This window comes from Rhinoraja longicauda, chromosome 5 (assembly GCF_053455715.1).
Source record: "Rhinoraja longicauda isolate Sanriku21f chromosome 5, sRhiLon1.1, whole genome shotgun sequence".
Classification (NCBI taxonomy): domain Eukaryota; kingdom Metazoa; phylum Chordata; class Chondrichthyes; order Rajiformes; family Arhynchobatidae; genus Rhinoraja; species Rhinoraja longicauda.
In genome coordinates this window covers 83,204,217-83,227,697 of record NC_135957.1, presented here as the reverse complement: position 1 = coordinate 83,227,697, position 23,481 = coordinate 83,204,217, and the positions used below count along the sequence as shown (strand labels likewise).

Below are 23,481 nucleotides of genomic sequence, written 5' to 3'. Positions count from 1 at the left end.
TGAGGGGAGAAGAAACTTTTTCACCCAGAGAGTTGTGAATTTGTGGAATTCTCTGGCACAGAAGGCGGTGGAGGCCAATTCACTGGATGAATTTAAAAGAGAGATAGATAGAGCTCTAGGGGCTAGTGGAATCAAGGAATATGGGGAGAAGGCAGGCACAGGTTACTGATTGTGGATGATCAGCAATGATCACGATGAATGGTGGTGCTGGCTCGAAGGGCCAAATGGCCTCCTCCTGCACCTATTTTCTGTGTTTCTATGTTTCTACATTGAGAAAGATTAAAATATAGCATATTCAAAATTAATTAATTCATTTAAATTAAGTTCATTCAAACATTTTAGCAACAAGTAAAGCTGGAAATCACCTTTTTGAAGTCTTTTCTCTGCATCTGCGGCCTGTTTCATGGCTTGATCCTCAGTGACAGTAATATAGGCGTTCAAAAATTTTGTTTTCCTGATTAACGACAGACATCTTTGACATAGCTCTGTCGGACTAATTCGGCCTTGCCTTAACGCCTGGGACACCTAAAATTTGAATAAGAGTTCATGTTTAGGTTTGCTTATAAACGCAGTGTGGAAACAGGCCCTTCATCCCACTGCCGACCATCGCTCGCCCATTCACATTCGTTCTATATTACCCCATTTTGTTACCAACTACACAGTAGGGGCTTCATTTTTCGACAAGAGGCCAATTACCCTACAAGCCCACACAACTGTGGGACATGGTAGGAAACTGGAGCACCCACAGGAAACCCACACAGTCACAAGGATAAAGTGCAAACTCCACGCAAAGCACCGGCGGTCAGGATCGAATCTGGGTCTCTGTTGATGCAGGCAACGGTTCGACCCGCTGTACCACCATGTCGCCATTGCTAAAATTAATCTTTGCCTTAAAATAAGTTCTGACCCACAGATCGCACCTGAGGTCAGGATGAACCTCAGTTCTCTAGTTCCACTTTCCCCAGACTCTGTCTGAAGAAGTGTCTCGACCCAAACAGGCCTTTTTGTCCCAGCCCCCAGCATTCTGTGCAATCTATCTTGCCTTAAACATCTACAAGTCAGCGGTCTTGTTATGAATCTAAACTAGTGAGCAATGAGATAAATACTTGAAACAAGTGATCTCCCTACAACATTGATTAGTACGGGCGTCAGGGGTTATGGGGAGAAGGCAGGAGGATGGGGTTAAGAGGGAACGATAGATCAGCCATGATTGAATGGCGAAGCGGTAGAGTTGCTGCTTTACAGCGAATGCAGCGCCGGAGACTCAGGTTCGATCCTGACTACGGGTGCTGCACTGTAAGGAGTTTGTACGTTCTCCCCGTGACCTGCGTGGGTTTTCTCCGAGATCTTCGGTTTCCTCCCACACTCCCAAGACGTACAGGTATGTAGGTTAATTGGCTGGGTAAATGTAAAAATTGTCCCTAGTGGGTGTAGGATAGTGTTAATGTACGGGGATCACTGGGCGGCACGGACTTGGTGGGCCGAAAAGGCCTGTTTCCGGCTGTATATATATGAGAGGAGATCTTATCGAAACGTATAAGATTATTAAGGGGTTGGACACGTTAGAGGCAGGAAACATGTTCCCAATGTTGGGGGAGTCCAGAACAAGGGGACACAGTTTAACAATAAGGGGTAGGCCATTTAGAACTGAGACGAGGAAAAACGTTTTCAGTCAGAGAGTTGTGAATCTGTGGAATTCTCTGCCTCAGAAGGCAATGGAGGCCAATTCTCTGAATGTATTCAAGAGAGAGCTGGATAGAGCTCTTAAGGATAGCGGAGTCAGGGGGTATGGGGAGAAGGCAGGAACGGGGTACTGATTGAGAATGATCAGCCATGATCACATTGAATGGCGGTGCTGGCTCGAAGGGCCGAATGGCCTCCTCCTGCACCTATTGTCTATTGAAGTAGACTTTGATGGGCCAAATGGCCTAATTCTCTGCTCCTATCACTTATGAACTCGTGAACAAAATTTATGATCAGATCGGGTTTTCTGACGTCTGGAGTCACGACTTCAAGCTCCAAATTGTTTTTAGAAAGTAGTTTATTTCGATAGCAGCAAATTTTGAGTATCAATGGATTGTAATAAATTGTTTGCATCCCTAATTTTGATGTGGACAGTTTCAAATTTCTTTAATAAAAAGAAAAATGTTCTTCAGTTTAGAAGCATTCATTTATTTAAAAAGTGAACATACTGTATCATTCAAAAGAATAAAGAGAAATGGACTATATTTCTCTCATTAACGAGAGAACATCCAGTGGTTTGTCAATTTTGTTGCATTCAAATCAGTTACCCTCCAAAAATCTAATGGCTAATAATCTGGTGTACTCAATGCCGATGCCTTCACTACCATATGAAGGAGAAAATTCAAAGATTTTCAACTATCTAAGTAAACAAATTACCATGGCATACAATTACCATTGCAAACAAGTTCATAAGTCATAGGAGCAGAATTAAGCCATTCGGCCCATTAAGTCTATTCTGCCATTCAAACATAGCTGATCAAATTTTCCTTCATAATCCTATTCTTCCTGCCTTCTCCCCGTAACCTTTAACACTCTTATTAATCAAGAACCTGTCAATTTTCGCTATAAAAATACTCAATGATTCAGCCTTCACAGTCGTCATGTGCAGTGAATTCCACAGATTTACCCCCCTCTGACAAAAGAAATTCCTAGGAAAAAAACTGCAGATACTGGTTTAAATCGAAGGTAGACACACAATGCTGGAGTAACTCGGCGGGTCAGGCAGCATCTCGGGAGAGAAGGAATGGGTGACGTTTCGGGTCGAGACCCTTCTTCAGACTGATGTCAGGGGAGAGGGTGGGGCAAAGATAAAATGTAATCGGAGACAGGAAGTTTAGTGGGAGAACTGGGAAGGGGGACGGGATAGAGAGGGAATGCAGGGACTATCTGATGTTAGAAATCAATGTTCATACCGCTGGGGTGTAAACTACCCAAGCAAAATATGTGGTGCTGTTCCTCCAATTTGCGCTGGGCCTCACTCTGACAATGGAGGAGGCCCAGGACAGAAAGGTCAGATTGGGAATGGGAGGGGGAGTTGAAGTGCTGAGCCACAGGGAGATCAGGTTGGTTAAGACGGACTGAGCGGAGGTGTTCAGTGAAACGGTCGCCTTTCTAAAGGTATGTCCTTTTATTCAAAGTTCTAGAAAGATTCTTCAGCTAGGGGAAATGTTTGCACATCATCGTTATTGGTCACATCGGTTCTTATGTGTCAATGAAGTTGCAGCTTTTTATTCTGAGCCTCAGAGAATATGCCCCCCCCTTATTCAATCAGTCTCCTTTGAACTTTGCTCCTCGCACCTTAAAGCCAAGCCAAGATCCCAAGATGGCGCCCAACCCAGGTGACTATTTGCATAGTAGCCACAGATGCAGATCTACAAATACACATTACAACCGCTCCACACTCTTAAATCTCTATTCCTACAGATCTATCTCTTTGGTGACACTTGGACTATCCTTGATCGGACTTTGCTGGCTTTACCTTGCACTAAACGTTATTCCCTATCATGTATCTGTACATTGTACATGGATCGATTGTAATCATGTATTGTCTTTCTGCTGACTGATTAGCACGCAACAAAAGCTTTTCACTGGATCTCGGAACACGTGACAACACACTAAACTAAACCAAACTCTAGCCCTTGACATTTCCACATTGGGTAAAAGGTTCTGACTGTCTACTCTGTCTATGCCTTTCATAATTTTAGATAATTCTGTGGCTTCTTGGCTGTACTGTCTTTCTGGCAGTGGAGCCAAACAAAATGCAATTCTGAACAGTTTGCACATTGGAAATGAGGTCACGAATGGTGTTCGCAACAGCAGAGATTGTCTGCAGCCCCGCTGTAACTAGCAAATCTGTCTCCCAGATCAGAGGTCGTACATGAGTCGGGCGTTTATAACCCGGGGAGGACCGGTACTCCGATCTGTGGGGCAACCCCATAATAAAGACTAATATTGCAATGGGGCAGGGACAGGCTGGGAGAAGGCGAAGTGAGTGTGAGGCGGGAGGGAGGAGAGCAAGGGCAGACAGGGGCGAGGAGGAAAGGATGGGTGATGGGGCAAGGTTTATGTTGAGGGTCTCAGTCTGAAGAAGGGTCTCGACCCATTCCTTCTCTCCTGAGATGCTGCCTGACCTGCTGAGTTACTCCAGCATTTTGTGAAATAAATACCTTCGATTTGTACCAGCATCTGCAGTTATTTTCTTACACTATGTTGAGGGTCAGGGTTGGTACAGGATTCAAGGTCGGTATTGGCACAAGGTAAACATTGAGGGTCGGTGTTGGGACGAGGTTGAGGGTCAATGTCAGTGTTGGGATAAGGATCATAAGTTCAAAAGATATAGGAGCAGAATTAAGCCATTTGGCCCATCAAATCCACTCTGTCATTCAATCTTGGGTGATCTATCTTTCCCTCTTAACCCCATTCTGCTGCCTCCGCTGTTCCAGATATCAACTTCTCTACATCGGCAAGACCAAACGCAGGCTTGGCAATCATTTTGCTCAACACCTTCGCTCAGTCCGCCTTAACCAACCTGATCTCCCAGTGGCTGAGCACTTCAACTCCCCTTCCCACTCCCAGTCTGACCTTTCTGTCATTGGCCTCCTCCAGTGTCATAGTGAGGCCCACCGCAAATTGGAGGAACAGCACCTCATATTTCTCTTGAGCAGCTTACAGCCCAGCGGTATGAACATTGACTTCTCTAACTTTAGATAGTTCCTCTGTCCCTCTCTTCCCCTTCCCCTTCCCAGTTCTCCCACTGTCTTCCTGTCTCCACCTATATCCTTTCTTTGTCCCGCCCCCCCGACATCAGTCTGATGAAGGGTCTCGACCTGAAACATCACCCATTCCTTCTCTCCAGAGATGCTGCCTGACCCGCTGAGTTACTCCAGCATTTTGTGATACCTTCGATTTGTACCAGCATCTGCAGTTATTTTCCTACACTGTGGAAACAGGCTCTTTGGCCCAAACTGCCCACACCGGCCAACAATGTCCCAGCTCCACCAGTCCCACCTGCCTGCATTTGGCCGATATCCCTCTAAACCTCTCCTATCCATGTGCATGTCTAACTGTTTCTTAAATGATGGGATCGTCCCAGACTCAACTACCTCCTCTGGCAGCTTGTTCCACGCACCCACCACCCTCTGTGTGAAAAAGCTACCTATCAACATCAACATAGGCAGTTAGTCCTCTGCTCCAGCTAGCCTCTCCTGCGGAGTTCCACAAGGCTCCATCCTAGGCCCCAATCTCTTCTCTCTATACATGCTCCCCCTTGGCCAAATCATTAAAAGGCACGGCATTTCTTTCCACTGCTATGCCGATGACACTCAGCTTTACCTCCCCCTGAAACCCAACAACCAGTCAAATTTAAACAGCCTCTTACACTGCCTTGAGGACATAAAATGTTGTATGGCACAGAACTTCCTCCAATTAAACGAGAGCAAGTCTGAGGTCATCCTATTCGGCCCCCCCGACTCCATCAAATCGATAACAGGCAGTCTTGGAAGCCTATCCTGCCTAGTCAAACCGCATGTCAAAAACCTCGGCGTGATATTTGACTCTGCATTAAAATTTGACAAGCAAGTCAACGCTGTGGTAAAAGCCAGCTTCTTCCAACTTCGTACCATAGCTAAAATCAAACCTTTCCTCCAATTCGACGACACTGAAAAAATCAACTGGTCCAAAACGCCGCAGCGAGACTCCTGACGGGTACCCGTAAAAGGGACCACATCACGCCGATTCTGGCCTCTCTCCACTGGCTCCCTGTACGGTACAGAATCAACTTCAAGCTCCTCCTATTCACATATAAAGCCCTAAATGGACATTCCTCCCCCACATCAAAAATCTTCTAACCCACCTCTCTAACTCCAGGTCCCTCAGGTCGGCCGACTTGGGGCTCCTCACTATCCCGCGGTCTAGGCTTAAGCTCAGGGGTGACCGCGCTTTTGCGGTTGCAGCTCCTAGACTGTGGAACAGCATCCCTCTCCCCATCAGAACTGCCCCCTCCATCGACTCCTTTAAGTCCAGGCTCAAAACCTATTTCTACTCCCTAGCGTTTGAGGCTCATTGAGGAGGCGCTGTGAACTGTTTTGTATGTGCTGTTATGTTTGTGTGCTACTGTATGTTTCATTTTTTTTCCTTAGCACCTAATCAGATGTACAGCACTTTGGTCAACGTGGGTTGTTTTTAAATGTGCTATACAAATAAAATTGACTTGACTTGACTTGACTTGATCCCTTTGATTCCTATTAAATCTTTTCCCCTTCACCTTGAACCTATGTCCTCTGGTCCTCGATTCCCCTATTCTGGGCAAGATTCTCTGTGCATCTACCCGATCTATTCCTCTCATGATTTTGCACACCTCTATAACATCTCCCCTCATCCTCCTGCGCTCCATAGACCCAGCCTACTCAACCTCTCCCTATTTATTGCTCACACCCTCTGGTCCTTGGAGCAACATCCGCGTAAATCTTCACTGCACCCTTTCCAGCTTGACAACATCTTTCCTGTAACATGGTGAGCAAAACTGAACACAATATTCTAAATGTGGCCTCACCAACGTCTTATACAACTGCAACATGATCTTTTACAACTGCAACATGATAATAGACAATAGGTGCAGGAGGAGGCCATTCTCTCTGACTGAAAAAGTCTTTCCTCATCTCAGTTCTAAATGGCCTACCCCTTATTCTTAAACTGTGGCCCTTTGTTCTGGACTCCCCCAACATTGGGAACATGGATAGAAAATTGGTTGACAGAAAGAAAGCAAAGAGTGGGGATATAAGAAAATAACTGCAGATGCTGGTACAAATCGAATTATTCACAAAATGCTGGAGTAACTCAGCAGGTCAGGCAGCATCTCGGGAGAGAAGGAATGGGTGACGTTTCGGGTCGAGACCCTTCTTCAGACTGAAGAAGGGTCTCGACCCGAAACGTCACCCATTCCTTCTCTCCCGAGATGCTGCCTGACCTGCTGAGTTACTCCAGCATTTTGTGAATAAAAAGAGTGGGGATAAATGAATCCCTTTCAGGATGGCAGGCAGTAACTAGTGGGGTACCGCAAGGCTCGGTGCTGGGACTGCAGCTATTCAAGAGAGAGCTAGATAGAGCTCTTAAGGATAGCGGAGTCAGGGGGTATGGGGAGAAGGCAGGAACGGGGTACTGATTGAGAATGATCAGCCATGATTACATTGAATGGCGGTGCTGGCTCGAAGGGCCGAATGGCCTCCTCCTGCACCTATTGTCTATTGTCTAACATGTTTCCTGCCTCTAACGTGTCCAACCCCTTAATAATCTTATACGTTTCGATAAGATCCCCTCTCATCCTTCTAAATTCCAGTGTATACAAGCCTAGTCGCTCCAGTCTTTCAACATACGACAGTCCCGCCATTCCGGGAATTAACCTAGTAAACCTATGCTGCACTCCCTCAATAGCAAGAATATCCTTCCTCAAATTTGGAGACCAAAACTGCACACAGTACTCCAGGTGTGGTCTCACTAGGGCCATGATGATGCTGCCCGAGCCGCTGTGTTACCCTCACCTCCCTCACGGTCCGGCCCGTCATGTTGATGATGTTGACGGCGGCCGCCGTCTTCAACCGTCCGCGCTTCAACCGCCGCCTCCTCCAACTGTCACCCCCATGGGCGCCGCCATCTTGGTGCGGGGCGCCGCCATCTTGATGCGGGGCGCCGGCCACCCGCCAGCAACGCGGTCGCTGATTGGCCGCCGCTGCAGGGGAGCAGCGTTGATTGGACGGCGGTCGGTTGGAGGGGGGGGAAGGTCACGAAGGACAGAGACTTCAGGGAACAGCCACAATCTCTCCTCTACTCTACTCTGACAACCTGTCCCGTTCTGCGTCCAACATTACCTTTACTGGCCCAAATCTTGCCAGGGAAGATTCAGACCAGGCAAGGATATCTGCAAGTGGCACAAGTCAGACAGGGAACAGCCTCACATCTGCTCTGCTCTTACAACCTGTCTCTTTCTGCATCCAACATCATAACATTTACTGATCCAAATCGTGCAGGGGGTGGATTCAAACCAGGCAAGGATATCTACAAGTGGCACAAGTCAGGGAACAGCTTCACATCTCTGCTCTTTCTCTGTCTCTTTCTGCATCTAACATAACATTTACTGATCCAAATCGTGCAGGGGGTGGATTCAAACCAGGCAAGGATATTTGCAAGTCATCAATACTCAATGAAAAATGATTAGTGACAGCACACTTTTTCGTTTTTATGAGCTTATAAATTGCAGCAGACAGCACTCGCTGAGTTACTCCAGCATTTTGTGTCTATCTTTGGTGTAAACCAGCATCTGCAGTTCCTTCCTACACTGTACTCCTTACTATGTTGTGCCCTGTCAGTAGTGGCCTTTTAGGCAAAACTGCGGGGATTGGAGTAAATTTACTTGCGAAGGGCTTCTCTCGGCACATTACCACCTCTTTGTGCAAGCAGACAATAATGCCAGCTTGGGTGATAGATAAATATGGGAACAACAGTACGCTGCGGTTTACAAAGGATTCTCTCTTTCCTATCATACACTACCCCAATGAAGTTATAATTAAAGTTCACGCTTGCAGCTTAAATCCTATTGACATTTCCATGAGAAGTAAGTTCACTTTTTTATGTGAGTTTGAAAAATGTTTGAATCAGTTAAAATGTTTATATTATGTATTTAATAAATCCACACATTACTGATGTAGTATCTATTGTACATTTGGATGTGGGGACTTTTTATAGAACGTTTTGGTGGGGTGTGTGTCTGCTTTTATATTCTATAAAATAATTCTATAAAATAATCCAGAACCAGGGGCCACTGTCTAAGAATAAAGAGGAGGCCATTTAAAACTGAGGTGAGAAGAAACTTTTTCACTCAGAATTGTGAATTTGTGGAATTCTCTGCCACAGAAGGCAGTGGAGGCCAATTCCCTGGATGAATTTAAAAGAGAGTTAGATCGAGCTCTAGGGGCTAGTGGAATCAAGGGATATTGGGAGAAGGCAGGCACAGGTTACTGATTGTGGATGATCAGCCACGAATGGCAGTGCTGGCTCGAAAGGTCAAATGGCCTCCTCCTGCACCTATTTTCTATGTTTATATATTTGTTATATCTATCCGTTGTTTCATAACGGTTCAATGGTGCTTTTATTGTCTAATGCAAGCGCACAGTGAAATTATTTTCTTACATACAGTACCGTACTGTGTAGGAAGGAACAGTCACTAGGAACTGTCACTGTGTAAGATGGAACTACAGTACAGTAATATCGTACCTAAGCACATCCTCGATTAACAACAGAAATAGTCTACTGAGCCCGCGTGCAAGAGGCGCCATGTTTTTGTGCCAATTTTAAAGTCCAGTCCGCGCTCCAGTCCTTGTAAACAGTGCCCAAACCAGGCAAGCCCCAGGCTGCTGTGGGACTCCATTCATCACCTTCCTTGGACGCCACGTCCGTCTCCTGGCCCGTCCACTTTTGTGCCCCGGGGGCACCTCCCAGAGTGACATTTTTAGGGCGCGGTAGGCTAGACCCCGGTTCCCTCTCCTGTGGGCCATGCTCTTCATCCGTGGTCCTCACCGCTTCATACTCCCGGTCTCCAAGGGAGAAGCAGGGGCCGGCTCGCCGGTCTCCCCCCTGTCGACCAGTCCTCCGACCGCTGGCCGGCTCACTCCCTGCAGGCCGCGGCACGTTAGGAGCTTCTGACATAACCCTCAGTAAACACCATACCTTTTGCTCAACCATGCAATATTAGAATGGAAGGTTGGACACCTCTTTGGAGCAGGTGGTCAGATCCTTTGGCTCACAGTGTCATAAGTGATTGGAGCAGAATTAGGTCATTTGGCCCATCAAGTCTACTCCGCCATTCAATCATGGCTGATCTATCTCTCTCTCTCCTAACCCCATTCTCCTGCCTTCTCCCCATAACCCCTGACACCTATGTCCGTGCCTAACATGATACCAAGTTAAACTAATCTCCTCTGCCTGCACATGATCAATATCCCTCTATTCCCTGCATACGTATGTGCCCATCTAAAGCCCTCTATCATATCTGCCTCCATCACCTACCCAGCAGCGCGCTCCAGGCACCCACCCAAGTCTAAAAAACATCCCAGCACATCTCCTTAGTTTGCCCCTCATACCTTAAAACGCTGCCCTCTAGTCTGCGACATTTTCACTCTGGGAAAGAGGTTCTGACTGTACACCCCATCTATGCCTCCCACAATTTTACATACTTCAATCGGACTACTGGACGATGTGCTATTTGAAGTATTGGAGAGTGCTGAACTGTAACTGTGAGGAACTGGGTGGATTCATAAAACTGAACTTGTTTCTAAGTTTTAACAATTCTGAATGGTCTTGTTTTCTAATTATGATTTCCAATTCTTTATTGTAAAATATTATCTTGGCACATTTTTCTATTGTCTTCTCCCTGACTCCACACTATTTTGTTTGATCGACTAACAACAATGTGTTAGTTTTGGCAATTCAGTTACAAAACTTTTAAAATATTTTTTAAATAGCTAAGATGAACCTGACATATAAGATAATTAGGGGATTGGACACATTAGAGGCAGGAAACATGTTCCCAATAAAAAGAGAGTTAGATGGAGCTCGAGGGGCTAGTGGAATCAAGGGATATTGGGAGAAGGCAGGCACAGGTTACTGATTGTGGATGATCAGCCATGAATGGCAGTGCTGGCTCGAAAGGCCAAATGGCCTCCTCCTCCACCTATTTCCTATGTTCTATTTCCCAGTGCGTCAGGCAGCAGCTCTGGAGAACATGGATAGGTGACGTTTCGGGTCGGGACCCTTCTTCAGACTGATTGAAGACCACTTGTAGGCAGATGTGTAGTTTAAATTGGCATGGACAACAGAGATATCGTGGGGCGATGGGCCTGCTTCTTTGTTATTATTGTTTAAGGTGCACATGTCAAGTGTTTGGGTAGCTGTTTGATCCATTGTGGTGCACCTATAGTTTCATTGGACAGTTTCAATTCAAATATATTAGATGAAAGATAACACTTTCCAGAAAATCAGTTTGGACGTTTGAATCAAATTATTCCTGCTAGTGTTTCAAATTATCTTGTTCCAAAACTGTGCGATTGATGGGTCTGGTTATAGTTGATAACTGGCAGAAAATCTGCTTTACTTCACCTCCAATAAAGCCATGATCAGTAACGTATTGAACACAACTGATGCTGGGAGTTTTGGTGCGTTTGGTTTGTCATTGGGGCAGCACAGTGCCGCTGCGGTGGAGTTGCTGCCTTACAGCGCCGGAGATCTGGGTTCCATCCTGAAAACGGGTGTTGTCTGTAGGGAATTTGTACGTTCTCCCCGTGACTGCGTGGGTTTACTCCCAAGATCTTAGACATAGACATAGAGACATAGAAAATAGGTGCAGGAGGAGGCCATTTGGCCCTTCGAGCCAGCACCGCCATTCATTGTGAACATGGCTAATCGTCCCCAATCAATAACCCGTGCCTGCCTTCTCCCCATATCCCTTGATTCCACTCGCCTCTAAAGCTCTATCTATCTTCGGTTTCCTCCACACTCCAAAGACGTACAGGTTTATAGGTTAATTGGCTTGGTGTAAGTGTAAAATTGTTCCGAGTGTATGTAGGATAGTGTTAATGTGTCGGGATTGCTGGTCGGTGCGAACTCAGTGGGCCGAATGGCCTGTTTCTGCGCTGTATCTCTAAACTAAACTAAATTAACAATAGACTGCTTGTTTGTTGTCTCTTAAAGATGGATATGGTGCTATTGCCCTAAGAATGAAACGTGACCCCTTGCATTTAAAAGCTGCTGGCAGTGAATTTCCTATGATTTTGGGCCGCGATGTCTCTGGTGTCATCATGGAAACTGGACTTGATGTATCTTATTTCAAACCTGGAGATGAGGTACTTATTGGACTGTGTCTCTCGATGTGCCTGATAGAATCTTGTGTCTCTACAGATTAAGTTCATGTGTTCATAAGTTCTAGGGACAGAATTAGACCATTCGGCCCATTAAGTCTACTCTGCCATTCAATCATGGCTGATCTATCTTTCCCACTCAACCCCATTCTCCTGCTTTCTCCCCATAAACCCTTGCTAATCAGGAATCTGTCAATCTTCACCTTTAGGCATCACGGTGGCGTAGTGGTAGAGCTACTGCCTTACAGCGCCAGAGACCCGGGTTTGATCTTGACTACAGGTGCTATCGGTACGGAGTTTGTACGTTCTCCCCGTGACTTGTGTGGGTTTTCTCTGAGATTCCCTCCCATATTCCAAAGACGTACAGGTTTGTAGGTTAATTGGCTTGATGTAAGTATAAAATTGTCCCTAGGTATCACAAATTGCTAGAGTAACTCAGCAGGTCAGGCAGCATCTCAGGAGAGAAGGAATGGGTGACGTGTTGGGTTGAGACCTTTCTTCAGACCAAAGAAGGGTCTCGACCCGAAACCTCACCCATTCCTTCTCTCCTGAGATGCTGCCTGACCTGCTGAGTTACTCCAGCAATTTGTGATACCTTTGATTTGTGCCAGCATCTGCAGTTATTTTCCTACACAAATTGCCCCTAGTGTGTGTAGGATAGCGTTAATGTGCAGAGATCGCTGGTCGGTGCAGACTCGGTGGGCCGAAGGGCCTGTTTCCGTGCTGTATCGCTAAAATTAAAAAAAAATCCATTGACCTGGCCTCCACAGCCGTCTGTACCAATGAATTGCAGAGATTCACCACCCTCTGACTAAAGAAATTCCTCCTCGTCTCCTTTCTTAAGGTACGTCCTTTTATTCTGAGACTATGGCCTTTGATTTTGGATTCTCCCACTAGTGGAAATACCACTGAGGGTTACTTGCTTGCTCTTTTAAATTTCCAGTGCCTACAGCTGTTACATTATAAAAGAGATAGAGTCATACAGCATGGAAACAGGCCCTCAGCCCAACTTGTCCATGTTCTGCACCGGACTTTCAGATTTGATGTTCCTCTGCACTCCCATAATCCGAAACCAATTTTGTTGTCTTTAGTGGGAAGTTGTAGATGGGCTTTAGACAATAGACAATAGGCGCAGGAGGAGGCCATTCGGCCCTTCGAGCCAGCACCGCCATTCAATGTGATCATGGCGGATCATTCTCAATCAGTACCCCGTTCCTGCCCTCCCCCCATACCCCCTGACTCTGCTATCCTTAAGAGCTCTATCTAGCTCTCTCTTGAGTGCATTCAGAGAATTGGCCTCCACTGCCTTCTGAGGCAGAGAATTCCACAGATCAGATTTGCCAGGATTATAATAACCCTTTATCAGGCAACTGAGCCACCCTATCACCAACGAGAATGCAGTCCTGAGCTACCATCTAGTTCATTGGAGACCCTCAGACTATCTTTAATTGGACTTTACTGGACTTTATATTACACTAAACATTATTCCTTTTATCCTATATCTGTACAACGTGGACGGCTTGATTGTAATCATGTATGGTCTTTTTGCTGACTGGATAACACGCAACAAAAAAGCTTTTCACTGTACCTCGGTACACGTGACAATAATAAGCTGAGCAAATATTTTACCTGCCTGCTTTTGGCCCATATTCCTCTAAACCTTTCCTGCCCATGTAAGATATGGGAAAAGAGAGAACTTGCATACACACAGTGCCTTTCAGAATCTCTGGATGTGGCAAAGGTGCTTTACGGCAAATTAAGTATTTATGAAGTGTAGTCACCATTGGAATTTTAACTGCTAAATTCGGCACAGTTAGGTACCGGAGTCGTAGAGTCATTCAGTGTGGAACTTTCTGCCTCAATATGATAGTTGGACTATATTAATATAATTATGTGGGGTAAAAAGAGACAAAGTGCTGATGTAACTCAGCGAGTCAGACAGCATCTCTGGAGAACATGGATAGGTGTCGTTTCACAGAGTGCTGGAGTACCTCAGCGGGTCAGGCAGCATCTCTGGAGAACATGGATAGGTGACGTTTCACAGAGTGCTGGAGTAACTCAGCGGGTCAGTCAGCATCTCTGGAGAACATGGATAAATGATGTTTCACAGAGTTCTGGAGTAACTCAGTGGATCAGGCAGCATCTCCGGAGAACATGGATAGGTGATGTTTTGGGTCGAGACCTTTCTTCAGACTCTCGGACTGGAACTGGGCCCGGTATCCAAGAGAGTTGAGGCGAGGATCGCCGGAGTTAATGGTCGTGTCCCACAGGGGGCCGGTGTGTAGGGGAGAAGTGTTGGTGGTGGCGGCGGCAGGCACTACCTAAAAACTGCCAGTGTAGCTGCGTGTGCTGACAGTGGCTGCAGTAGGTTCTGCCTGGAAACGGCCGTGGAGGTGGAGCGGGCCGGGGGTGTAGTGTCGGCAACTGGGCCTGGCAGTGAAGGTCGGTAGTTCCTTCCGCTATAACTGAAATCAAACTGAAGGGCCCGAACCGAAACGTCGCCTATCCATGTTCTTTAGAGATGATGCCCGCCCCACTGAGTTATTCCAGCACTTGGTAAACCAGCATCTGCAGTTCATTATAATGTCTCCAATATAATTATGTAAATGCAAGTTGTCAGTGATATTTTCTGCCGAATCCAACAAATGCAATCTCCGTTACTTTTCTTGTTCTGTTTCCTTTTCAGGTGTGGGCGGCTGTTCCACCCTGGAAGCAGGGAACATTGGCAGAATTTGTGGTGGCAAGTGCAAATGAGGTAAGCTGAGAGGAGATTGATTGTATAGAATGGACCAATAGTCTGCTCATTACTTAATTGGTTTCAATTTTCACCCAGCAGTTTGTACCCTCGACTGTAATCATGTATTGTCTTTCTGCTGAATTGATAGCGTGCAACAAAAGCTTTTCACTGTACCTCGATACACATGACAATGAACAAAACTGGATAATACCTGGTATAAGAAAATAACTGCAGATGCTGGTACAAATCGAAGGTATTTATTCACAAAATGCTGGAGTAACTCAGCAGGTCAGGCAGCATCTCGGGAGAGAAGGAATGAGTGACGTTTCGGGTTGAGACTCTTCTTCTTCAGAAGAAGTCTGAAGAAGGGTCTCGACCCGAAACGTCACCCATTCCTTCTCTCTCGAGATGCTGCCTGACCTGCTGAGTTACTCCAGCATTTTCTGGATAAGACCTGCATGCATTTTGCCCATATCTCTCTAAACCTTTCCTGTCCATTTACTTGTCCAAATCTCTATTAAATGTTGTTATCATACGTGCCTCAACTATCCCCTCCGGTAGCTCCATTTACCCGTCACCCTCTGTGTGAAAAAGTTGCCCCTCGTGTTCATATTAAAATCTTTCACCTTAAACCTATGTCCTCCGATTCTTGATTCCCCTACCTCTGGTAAAAGACTGTACCCTATCTATTAGAAACATAGAAACATAGGTGCAGGAGGAGGCCATTCGGCCCTTCGAGCCAGCACCGCCATTCATTGTGATCATGGCTGATCATCCACAATCAGTAACCTGTGCCCAATTTCTCCCCGTATCCCTTGATTACACTTGCTCCCAGAGCTTTATCTTAAATTCATCCAGTGATTTGGCCTCCACTGCCCTCTGTGGCAGAGGATTCCACAAATTCACAACTCTCTGGGTGCAAAAATCCCTAGCATCTAGCTTGTCCAGTCCCTTTATAATTTTATATGTCTCTATAAAATCCCCTCTCATCCTTCTAAACTCCAGTGAATATAAGCCTAGTCTTTTCAATCTTTCCACATATGACAGTCCCGCCATCCCAGGGATTAACCTCGTGAACCTACGCTGCACTGCCTCAATTACAAGGACATCCTTCCTCAAATTAGGAGACCAAAACTGTACACAATACTCCAGATGTGATCTTACCAGGGCCCTATACAACTGGCGAAGAACCTCTTTACTCCTATACTGAAATCCTCTCGTTATGAAGGCCAACATGCCATTAGCTTTCTTCACTGCCTGCTGTACCTGCACACCAACTTTCAGGTCTCGCTGCACTTCCCCCTTACCTAACCTGACACAATTGAGATAATAATCAGCCTCCTTATTCCCCTCATGATCTTCCTTCTCGAGATCTTGTGGGCCCAGGCTTGTAGACCCTCCTCCCCCTCCCTCTCCCTATCCCCCTCCCCCTCCCTATCCCCCTCCCCCCCCCTATCCCCCCCATATCCCCCCCTCCTCCCTATCCCCTCCCTATCCCCCCCTCCCTATCCCCTCCCTATCCCCCCTCCCTATCCCCTCCTCCCTATCCCCTCCCTATCCCCCCCCACACACACACATCTACTTCTCTCCTCATCTGACAACCTTTTGTCTCCTTTACACCTCTAGCCATTGTAATTCACCCCACCCATCTGCCAATCAAATCCGCTTCTCACCTGTATCTACCTGTCACTCTGTCCTCCCCTCCCCCCCCCCCCCCCCTCTCTCTTTTCCTTCTTTCTCTCCCCTTACTCTGTCAGCTTGAAGAAGAGGTGGGTGTATGGAACAAGCTGCCACGGGAGGTAGTTGAGGCAGGGACTATCACAATATTTAACAGGTGCGTGGGTAGGACAGGTTTACAGGGATATGGGCCAAACGCAGGCAGGTGAGACTAATGTAGATGGGGCATATTGAACGGTGTGGGCCAGTTGGGCCGAAGGGCCTGTTTCCACCCTGTATCACTCTTTGAATCCCAACCCAAAATATCGCCTGCCCATTCCCTGCATAGTTGCCGCCTGACCTGCTGTGCTCGAGCTTTTAGCATCTGCAGTCTCTTGTATTCCTGTTAGTTCTAACCTGGTTTTGTTTGGAACTTTGACAATTGCCAGGAAACCCTTGGCCAAGGTAGCAGAGTGTAAAAGGGGAAACAGATCCGCAGATTTCCCCTGGTACTGATTCCAATCCAAATCTCTGGCTTTTAATTGGCAGTTGTTTCATCATAAACTCCATCGCAGAGATTAATTTGTTTACGAACTACAGTTCTGCTAATTAAGCATAATCATTAGTAATCAGAAAGATTCAGTTGTTAGAAAATTAATTGATTTATTCTGGTGGTTGATGCTGAAATATACAGGAGTTGGTGCAGTGTGAAACGCAAGAGGCTGAGGGGTGATCTTATAGAGGTATGTACAAGATCATGAGAGGAATAGATCGATCAAATGAGTCGGCCAGAGTCTTTTGTCCAGAGTAGGTAGATATAAGGTGAGGTGGGTGGGGGGGGAGATTTAATAGGAACCAAAGGGACAGCCTTTTTGCCCAAAGAGTGGTAGGTGCATGGAACGAGCTACCGGAGCAGGTAGTTGAAGGTATTTATTCACAAAATGCTGGAGTAACTCAGCAGGTCAGGCAGCATCTCAGGAGAGAAGGAATGGGTGATGTTTCGGGTCGAGACCCTCTTCTTACACTACCTGGAGCAGGTAGTCGAGATAGATACTGTCATAATGAAGCATTTAGACAGGTACACGCGTAGAATGAAACTGCAGATACTGGTTTATGCCGCAGATAGACACAAAGAGAGGAGATCTTATCGAAACGTATAAGATTATTAAGGGGTTGGACATGTTAGAGGCAGGAAACATGTTGGGGGAGTCCAGAACAAGGGGCCACAGTTTAAGAATAAGGCGTAGGCCATTTAGAACTGAGATGAGGAAAAACACTTTCAGTCAGAGAGTTGTGAACCTGTGGAATTCTCTGCCTCAGAAGGCAGTGGAGGCCAATTCTCTGAATGCATTCAAGAGAGAGCTAGATAGAGCTCTTAAGGATAGCGGAGTCAGGGGGTATGGGAAGAAGGCAGGAACGGGGTACTGATTGAGAATGATGAGCCATGATCACATTGAATGGCGGTGCTGGCTCGAAGGGCCGAATAGCCTCCTCCTGCACCTATTGTCTATAAAGTGATGGAGTAACTCAGCAGGTCAGGCAGCATCCCTGGAGAAAAAAGATGGGCGACATTTCTTGATTGGTATAGGTGTCGGGGATTATGGGGAGAAGACAGGAGAATGGGATCTTTGGGAAAGATGGATCAGCCATGATTGAATGGCGGAGTAGACTTGATGGGCTGAATGGCCTAATTCTGCTCCTATAACTTATGAACATTAACTTTTTCAGATTCAGTGCCGATCTTAGGCAGGTAAATGGGTAGGATAGGTTTCGTGTAATATGGGCCATACTCAGGCAGGTGGGACTAGTGTAGATGGGAAATATTGGTCGGTGTGGATAAGTTGGGTCGAGGAGCCTTTTCTGGGCTGTATGATGATGATACTAAGCATGAATGACAATGAAAAGGAATGAAAGCAGGGATGTTTGTGGTTGGCACAGGGAGTGCTGTTTCTCTGCCATGTGAGGCGATGAGAAAGCCTTTGCAGTGTCACTTCACTCTTGATTTAGTTTAGAGATACAGCGCGGAAACAGGCCCTTGGTCCCCCAGAGTGCGTGCCGACCAGCAACCCCCGCACACGTACACTATCCTACACACACTAGGGACAATTTACAATTTTACCAATCCATTTAAGCTATAAACTGTACGTCTTTGAAGTGTGGGAGGAAATGGGAGCTCCCGGAGAAAACCCATGTAGGTCACAGGGGAGAACGTACAAACTCCGTACAGACGGCACCCGTAGACAGGATCAAACCCGGATCTCTGGCCCTGCGAGGCAGCAACTCTACTGATGCGTCAATGTGCACTGGGTTGAGCAACATTTCAACTGAAATATTATTGAATCGTCTCAGCTAGTGTGTTGTGAACCCGAGAAAGATCGATTGAAGTTTTTTCTACATTGAAAGAAATGGGCTTGTTGTCGAGCATCGCTAGTACGCGTTATGGTTTTAGGAAGTGGACGAGTATAAAACCAATCAAACTGACAATGAAGAAACAAAGAACTGCAGATGCTGATTTATACCAAAGATAGACACACAGTGCTAGAGTATCGCTTGGGGAGCTTACACCCCAGGCTTGAAGGCTGAATTCTCTAATTGTAAGTAACTTCTACCAACACCCCCCCCCCCCCCCCTTCCTCCATCCTAGAAGTTTGACCAGTTCCACAGTTCTCCACATTATTTCTCTTGAGCTCACACCCTCCATAGCCAACAATAGCCACCCCGCCTGAGGTCATTTGTTGCCGGCCACGGTTGGTCCTGGTCTTTTTTCGCCTCCAGCTCTTTATCCCTCCTCCTATTTTCTGTCTAAAGACGGGTCTCGACCTGAACCATCACCTATCCTTTCCCTCCAGAGGTGCTGCCCGACCCGCTAACTCCAGCACGTAGTTTCTGAACTAACAATGAAGTTTGGTATTTTTTGAAAATGTGGACCCGTTGCCATCACAGAGTCATAGAATCATACTGCATGGAAACAGGCCCTTCGACCATGCCAACACTTGCCCATGCCAACACTTGCCCATGCCAACCAAGATGTCCCTTCTAAACTAGTCCCACCTGCCTTCGTGTTTCCTTCCAAACATGTTCTATCCATGTACCTGTCATTTGCGATTTTCCATTACATTTGCGAATCTCCAATCCTCTGGAACCATTCAACTCTAGCGATTCTTGGAAGTTCACAACTAATACTATCGGGTGCAGTCCTTTCGGTCCAGGTGAATTATCCACCTTCAGTCCTTTCAGCTTCCCAAGCACCTTCTCCTTAATGATAGCCACTCCACTGACTTCCACCCCTTGACTCTCTTGAATTTCAGGCACGTCGGTGTGTCTATCATTCTAAAGATTGAGGCAAAGGCTTATTCTGTTCATTCACCATTATTTTGTTCCCCATTATTATTTCTCCAGTGTCAGTTTCTAGTCATCCAATGTCAATAGACAATAGGTGCAGGAGGAGGCCCTTCGGCCCTTCGAGCACCGCCATTCAATGTGATCATGGCTGATCATTCTCAATGAGTACCCCGTTCCTGCCTTCTCCCCATACCCCCTGACTCCGCTATCCTTAAGAGCTCTATCTAGCTCTCTCTTGAATGCATTCAGAGAATTGGCAGAGGCAGAGAATTCCACAGATTCACAACTCTCTGACTGAAAAAGTTTTTCCTCATCTCAGTTCTAAAAAGGTTTTTCCTCATCTCAGTTCTAAAAAAAGGTTTTCCTCATCTCAGTTCTAAAAAAAGTTTTTCCTCATCTCAGTTCTACTCTTGTCTCTCGTTTATCTGTAAAAACTTTTTTTTTTCTTTTCATATTTTCATATTTCAGATACAGCGCGGAAACAGGCCTTTTCGGCCCACCAAGTCCGCACCGCCCAGTGATCCCCGCACACTAACACTATCCTACACACACTAGGGACAATTTTTACATATACCCAGTCAATTAACCTACATACCTGTACGTCTTTGGAGTGTGGGAGGAAACCGAAGATCTCGGAGAAAACCCACGCAGGTCACGGGGAGAACGTACAAACTCCTTACAGACGGCGCCCGCAGTCAGGATCGAACCTGAGTCTCCGGCGCTGCATTCGCTGTAAAGCAGCAACTCTACCGCTGCGCTACCGTGCCACCCATCCTCTTTTTTATTATTGGCTAGCTTACATTCATATTTCATCTTTTCTCCCCTTTTTGCTTTTTTGGTTACCCTCCGTTGATTTTTAAAAGCTTCCCAATCCTCTAGCTTCCCACTATTCCTTGCCATGTTAGATGCCTTCACTTTTGCTTTTATGCTGTCTTTGATGTCCTTTGTCAGCCACGGTGGGCTCATTCTCTCCTGAGCACGTTTCTCCCTCTTTGGAATGAAACGATTCCACATTACTCCCAGAAACCTCTGCCATTGCTGTTCCACCGTCGTTCCTGCTGGAGTCCCCTTCTAATCAACTTTAGCTAGATCCTCCCTCGTGCTTTTGTCGTCACCTTTACTCAGCAGTAATACCAATACATCCGATTTCAGCTTTTCCCTCTCAAAATGCAGGTTAACTTCTATCGCAGGTTAACAGCGTGGGTTTTCTCCAGGTGCTCCGGTTTCCTTCCACATTTCAATGAGATGCGGGTTTGTAGGTTAATTTGCTTCTGTAAATTGTCCCGAGTGTGTTGGATGGAACAAGTGCACGGGGCGATCGTTGCTTGGCGCGGACTCGTTGGGCCGAGGGACCTGTTTCCAGGCTGCATCTCGAAACAAAAACGAGTTTAACCTGGCATCACGTTCGGCACGGACATGTGGGCTGAAGAGCCTGTGGACAGCTCTCCCATTGTTCTGTTTAGTTTCAACATTCTATGGAGCCAGCCCTTTTGTTCCCAAAGGGGGCTAAAATATCTTGAAAGTTAGTCCACTCTTCTAACCAGAGGCCTTGTTCACACCAGGTGGGCCACAAGCCAAAGGCGCTCAACCACAGCCAAGCTGCAGCCTTGCCCTATGTTGCCCTGACGACCTGGTCGGCCCTGGTGACCACTGGAGGACTGAACAAAGACAACTGCAGCGGCAAACGGTAATGGAGGCCTCGTTCACCGCGCGTGCCCGGATAGAGTGGATGTGGAGAGGATGTTTCCGCTCGTGCATGGTAGGGCATTGGGGTGTGTTGTAGAGCAGAGGGATCTAGGAGTGCAGGTTCATGGTTCCTTGAAGGTGGAGTCACAGGTAGATAGGGTGGTCAAAAAATGCTTTGGGCACATTGGCCATCATCAGTCAGAGTATTGAATATAGAAGCCAGTCTGAAGAAGGGTCTCGACCCGAAACGTCACCCATTCCATCCCTCCAGAGATGCTGCCTGTCCCGCTGAGTTACTCCAGCATTTTGTGTCTACTATTGAATATAGAAGTTGGGAGATCATGTTTTGCAGTTGTAAACAACGCTGGTGAGGCTGTTGCCAGGACTTGAGGGTCTGAGCTATAGAGAGAGGTTGATTAGGTTGGGACTATATACTTTGGAGCGCAGGAGGACGAGGCATGATCTTATAGAGGTGTATAAAATCATAAGAGAAAAAGATCAGGTAGATGCACAGAGTCTCTTGCCCAGAGTAGGTGAACAGAGGACCAGAGGACATTGGTTTAAGGTGAAGGGGGAAAGATTTAATACGAATCTGAGGGGTGACTTTTTCATACAAAGGGTGGTGGGTGTATGGAACAAGTAGCCAGAGGAGGTTGTTGAGGCAGGGACTATACCAACATTTAAGAAACAGTTAGGCAGGTACATGGATAGGACAGGCTTGGTGGGATATGGGCCAAACCCAGGCAGGTGAGACTAGTGTAGCTGGGACATGTTGGCTGGCGTGGGCAAGTTGGGCCGAAAGGCCTGTTTCCACACTGTACCACTCTATGACATTAGTGGGAGAGTCTAGGACCAGAGGCCATAGGCTCAGAATAAAAGGATGTAACTTTAGAAAGGAGATGAGGAGAAATTTATTTAGTCAGAATCTGGTGGTTAATCTGTTGAATTCATTGCAGCATAGCATATAGAAAAAGCTTTTTGCGGTACCTCCATGATTGAGGCACGTACACACATACAATAGTGGCACTTAAGAGGTTTTTGCCTAGGCACTCAGATATGGTGGGTTAGTGATCATGTGCAGGCAGAGGAGATTAGTTTCACTTGACATCATATTCAGCACGGATATTGTGGGCCGAAAAGCCTGTTCCTGTGCAGTTTCACACTTTAGCATTTAATAAAAATCAGATCCGTTACTGTGTTTAATGATACACTGTGACCAGTGTGGGTTCATTTTATATGTGCTGTAAACAGTTCCTTTGCAATGATTACTTTTAGGAAAGTAGAACTAAATGTACTTCTACACACCCAATAATAAACCCTCCCAACAACAGTAACATTCACATGCACAGTGAAGATAGAGCAAGGTAGACTATGCACAACATTTAGGACATAATTTTTTTACAGTAGAATTGCCAATTTAATGGCTTCTTGCCCCCATCCCACCTCTTTTCTTTATTTTCTGATTTATTATTTTTTTAGATTTAGAGATACAGCGCGGAAACAGGCCCTTCGGCCCACCGGGTCCGCGCCGCCCAACGATCCCCACTATCCTACACACACTAGGAACAATTTTTTAAAAACATTTTACCCAGTCAATTAACCTACATACCTGTACGTCTTTGGAGTGTGGGAGGACACCGAAGATCTCGGAGAAAACCCACTCAGGTCACGGGGAGAACGTACAAACTCCGTACAGACGGCGCCCGTAGTCAGCATCGAACCTGAGTCTCAGGCGCTGCATTCGCTGTAAGGCAGCAACTCTACCGCTGCGCCACCGTGCCGCCCTATTTGTTTAGTTTAGTTTAGAGATACAGTTTGGTAACAGATTCTTCAGCCCACCGAACACTGGTTTAGTTTAGAGATACAGCGAGGAAACGGGCCCTTCGGCCCACCGAATACTTGCCGACAAGCGATCCCCGCACACTAGCACGATCCTCCGCACGCTAGGGACAATTTACAGAAGCCAATTAACCTGCAAACCTGCGTGTCTTTGTAGTGTGGGTGGAAACCAGAGCACCCGGAGAAAACCCACACGGTCACAGGGAGAATGTACAAACTCTGTATAGGCAGCACCCCTAGTCTGGAAAGATTTAATAGTAACCCGAGAGGCATCTTTTTCCACACAAAGGGTGG

General features: G+C 46.5%; 2 protein-coding genes across 3 annotated transcripts in view; one reads left to right on the top strand and one right to left on the bottom strand.

The window, feature by feature from the left end:
* Window positions 1–7,675, bottom strand: part of qrsl1 (glutaminyl-tRNA amidotransferase subunit QRSL1) — a 44,299-nt gene extending 36,624 nt beyond the window's left edge. For both annotated transcript variants that reach the window (XM_078399857.1, XM_078399858.1), the window contains exons 1-2: window positions 7,560–7,675; window positions 366–525 (exon numbers count right to left, since the gene is read on the bottom strand). In XM_078399857.1, the coding sequence (XP_078255983.1) occupies window positions 366–525; window positions 7,560–7,583 (184 nt within the window). In that variant the 5' untranslated portion in view covers window positions 7,584–7,675. The remainder of the gene's footprint in view (window positions 1–365; window positions 526–7,559) is intronic.
* Window positions 7,676–7,804: 129 nt separating this feature from the next.
* rtn4ip1 (reticulon 4 interacting protein 1) overlaps window positions 7,805–23,481 on the top strand; it is a 45,329-nt gene continuing 29,652 nt past the window's right edge. The window contains exons 1-4 of the mRNA XM_078399856.1: window positions 7,805–8,629; window positions 11,761–11,912; window positions 14,614–14,682; window positions 21,225–21,349. Of these exons, the coding sequence (XP_078255982.1) occupies window positions 8,368–8,629; window positions 11,761–11,912; window positions 14,614–14,682; window positions 21,225–21,349 (608 nt within the window). The 5' untranslated portion in view covers window positions 7,805–8,367. The remainder of the gene's footprint in view (window positions 8,630–11,760; window positions 11,913–14,613; window positions 14,683–21,224; window positions 21,350–23,481) is intronic.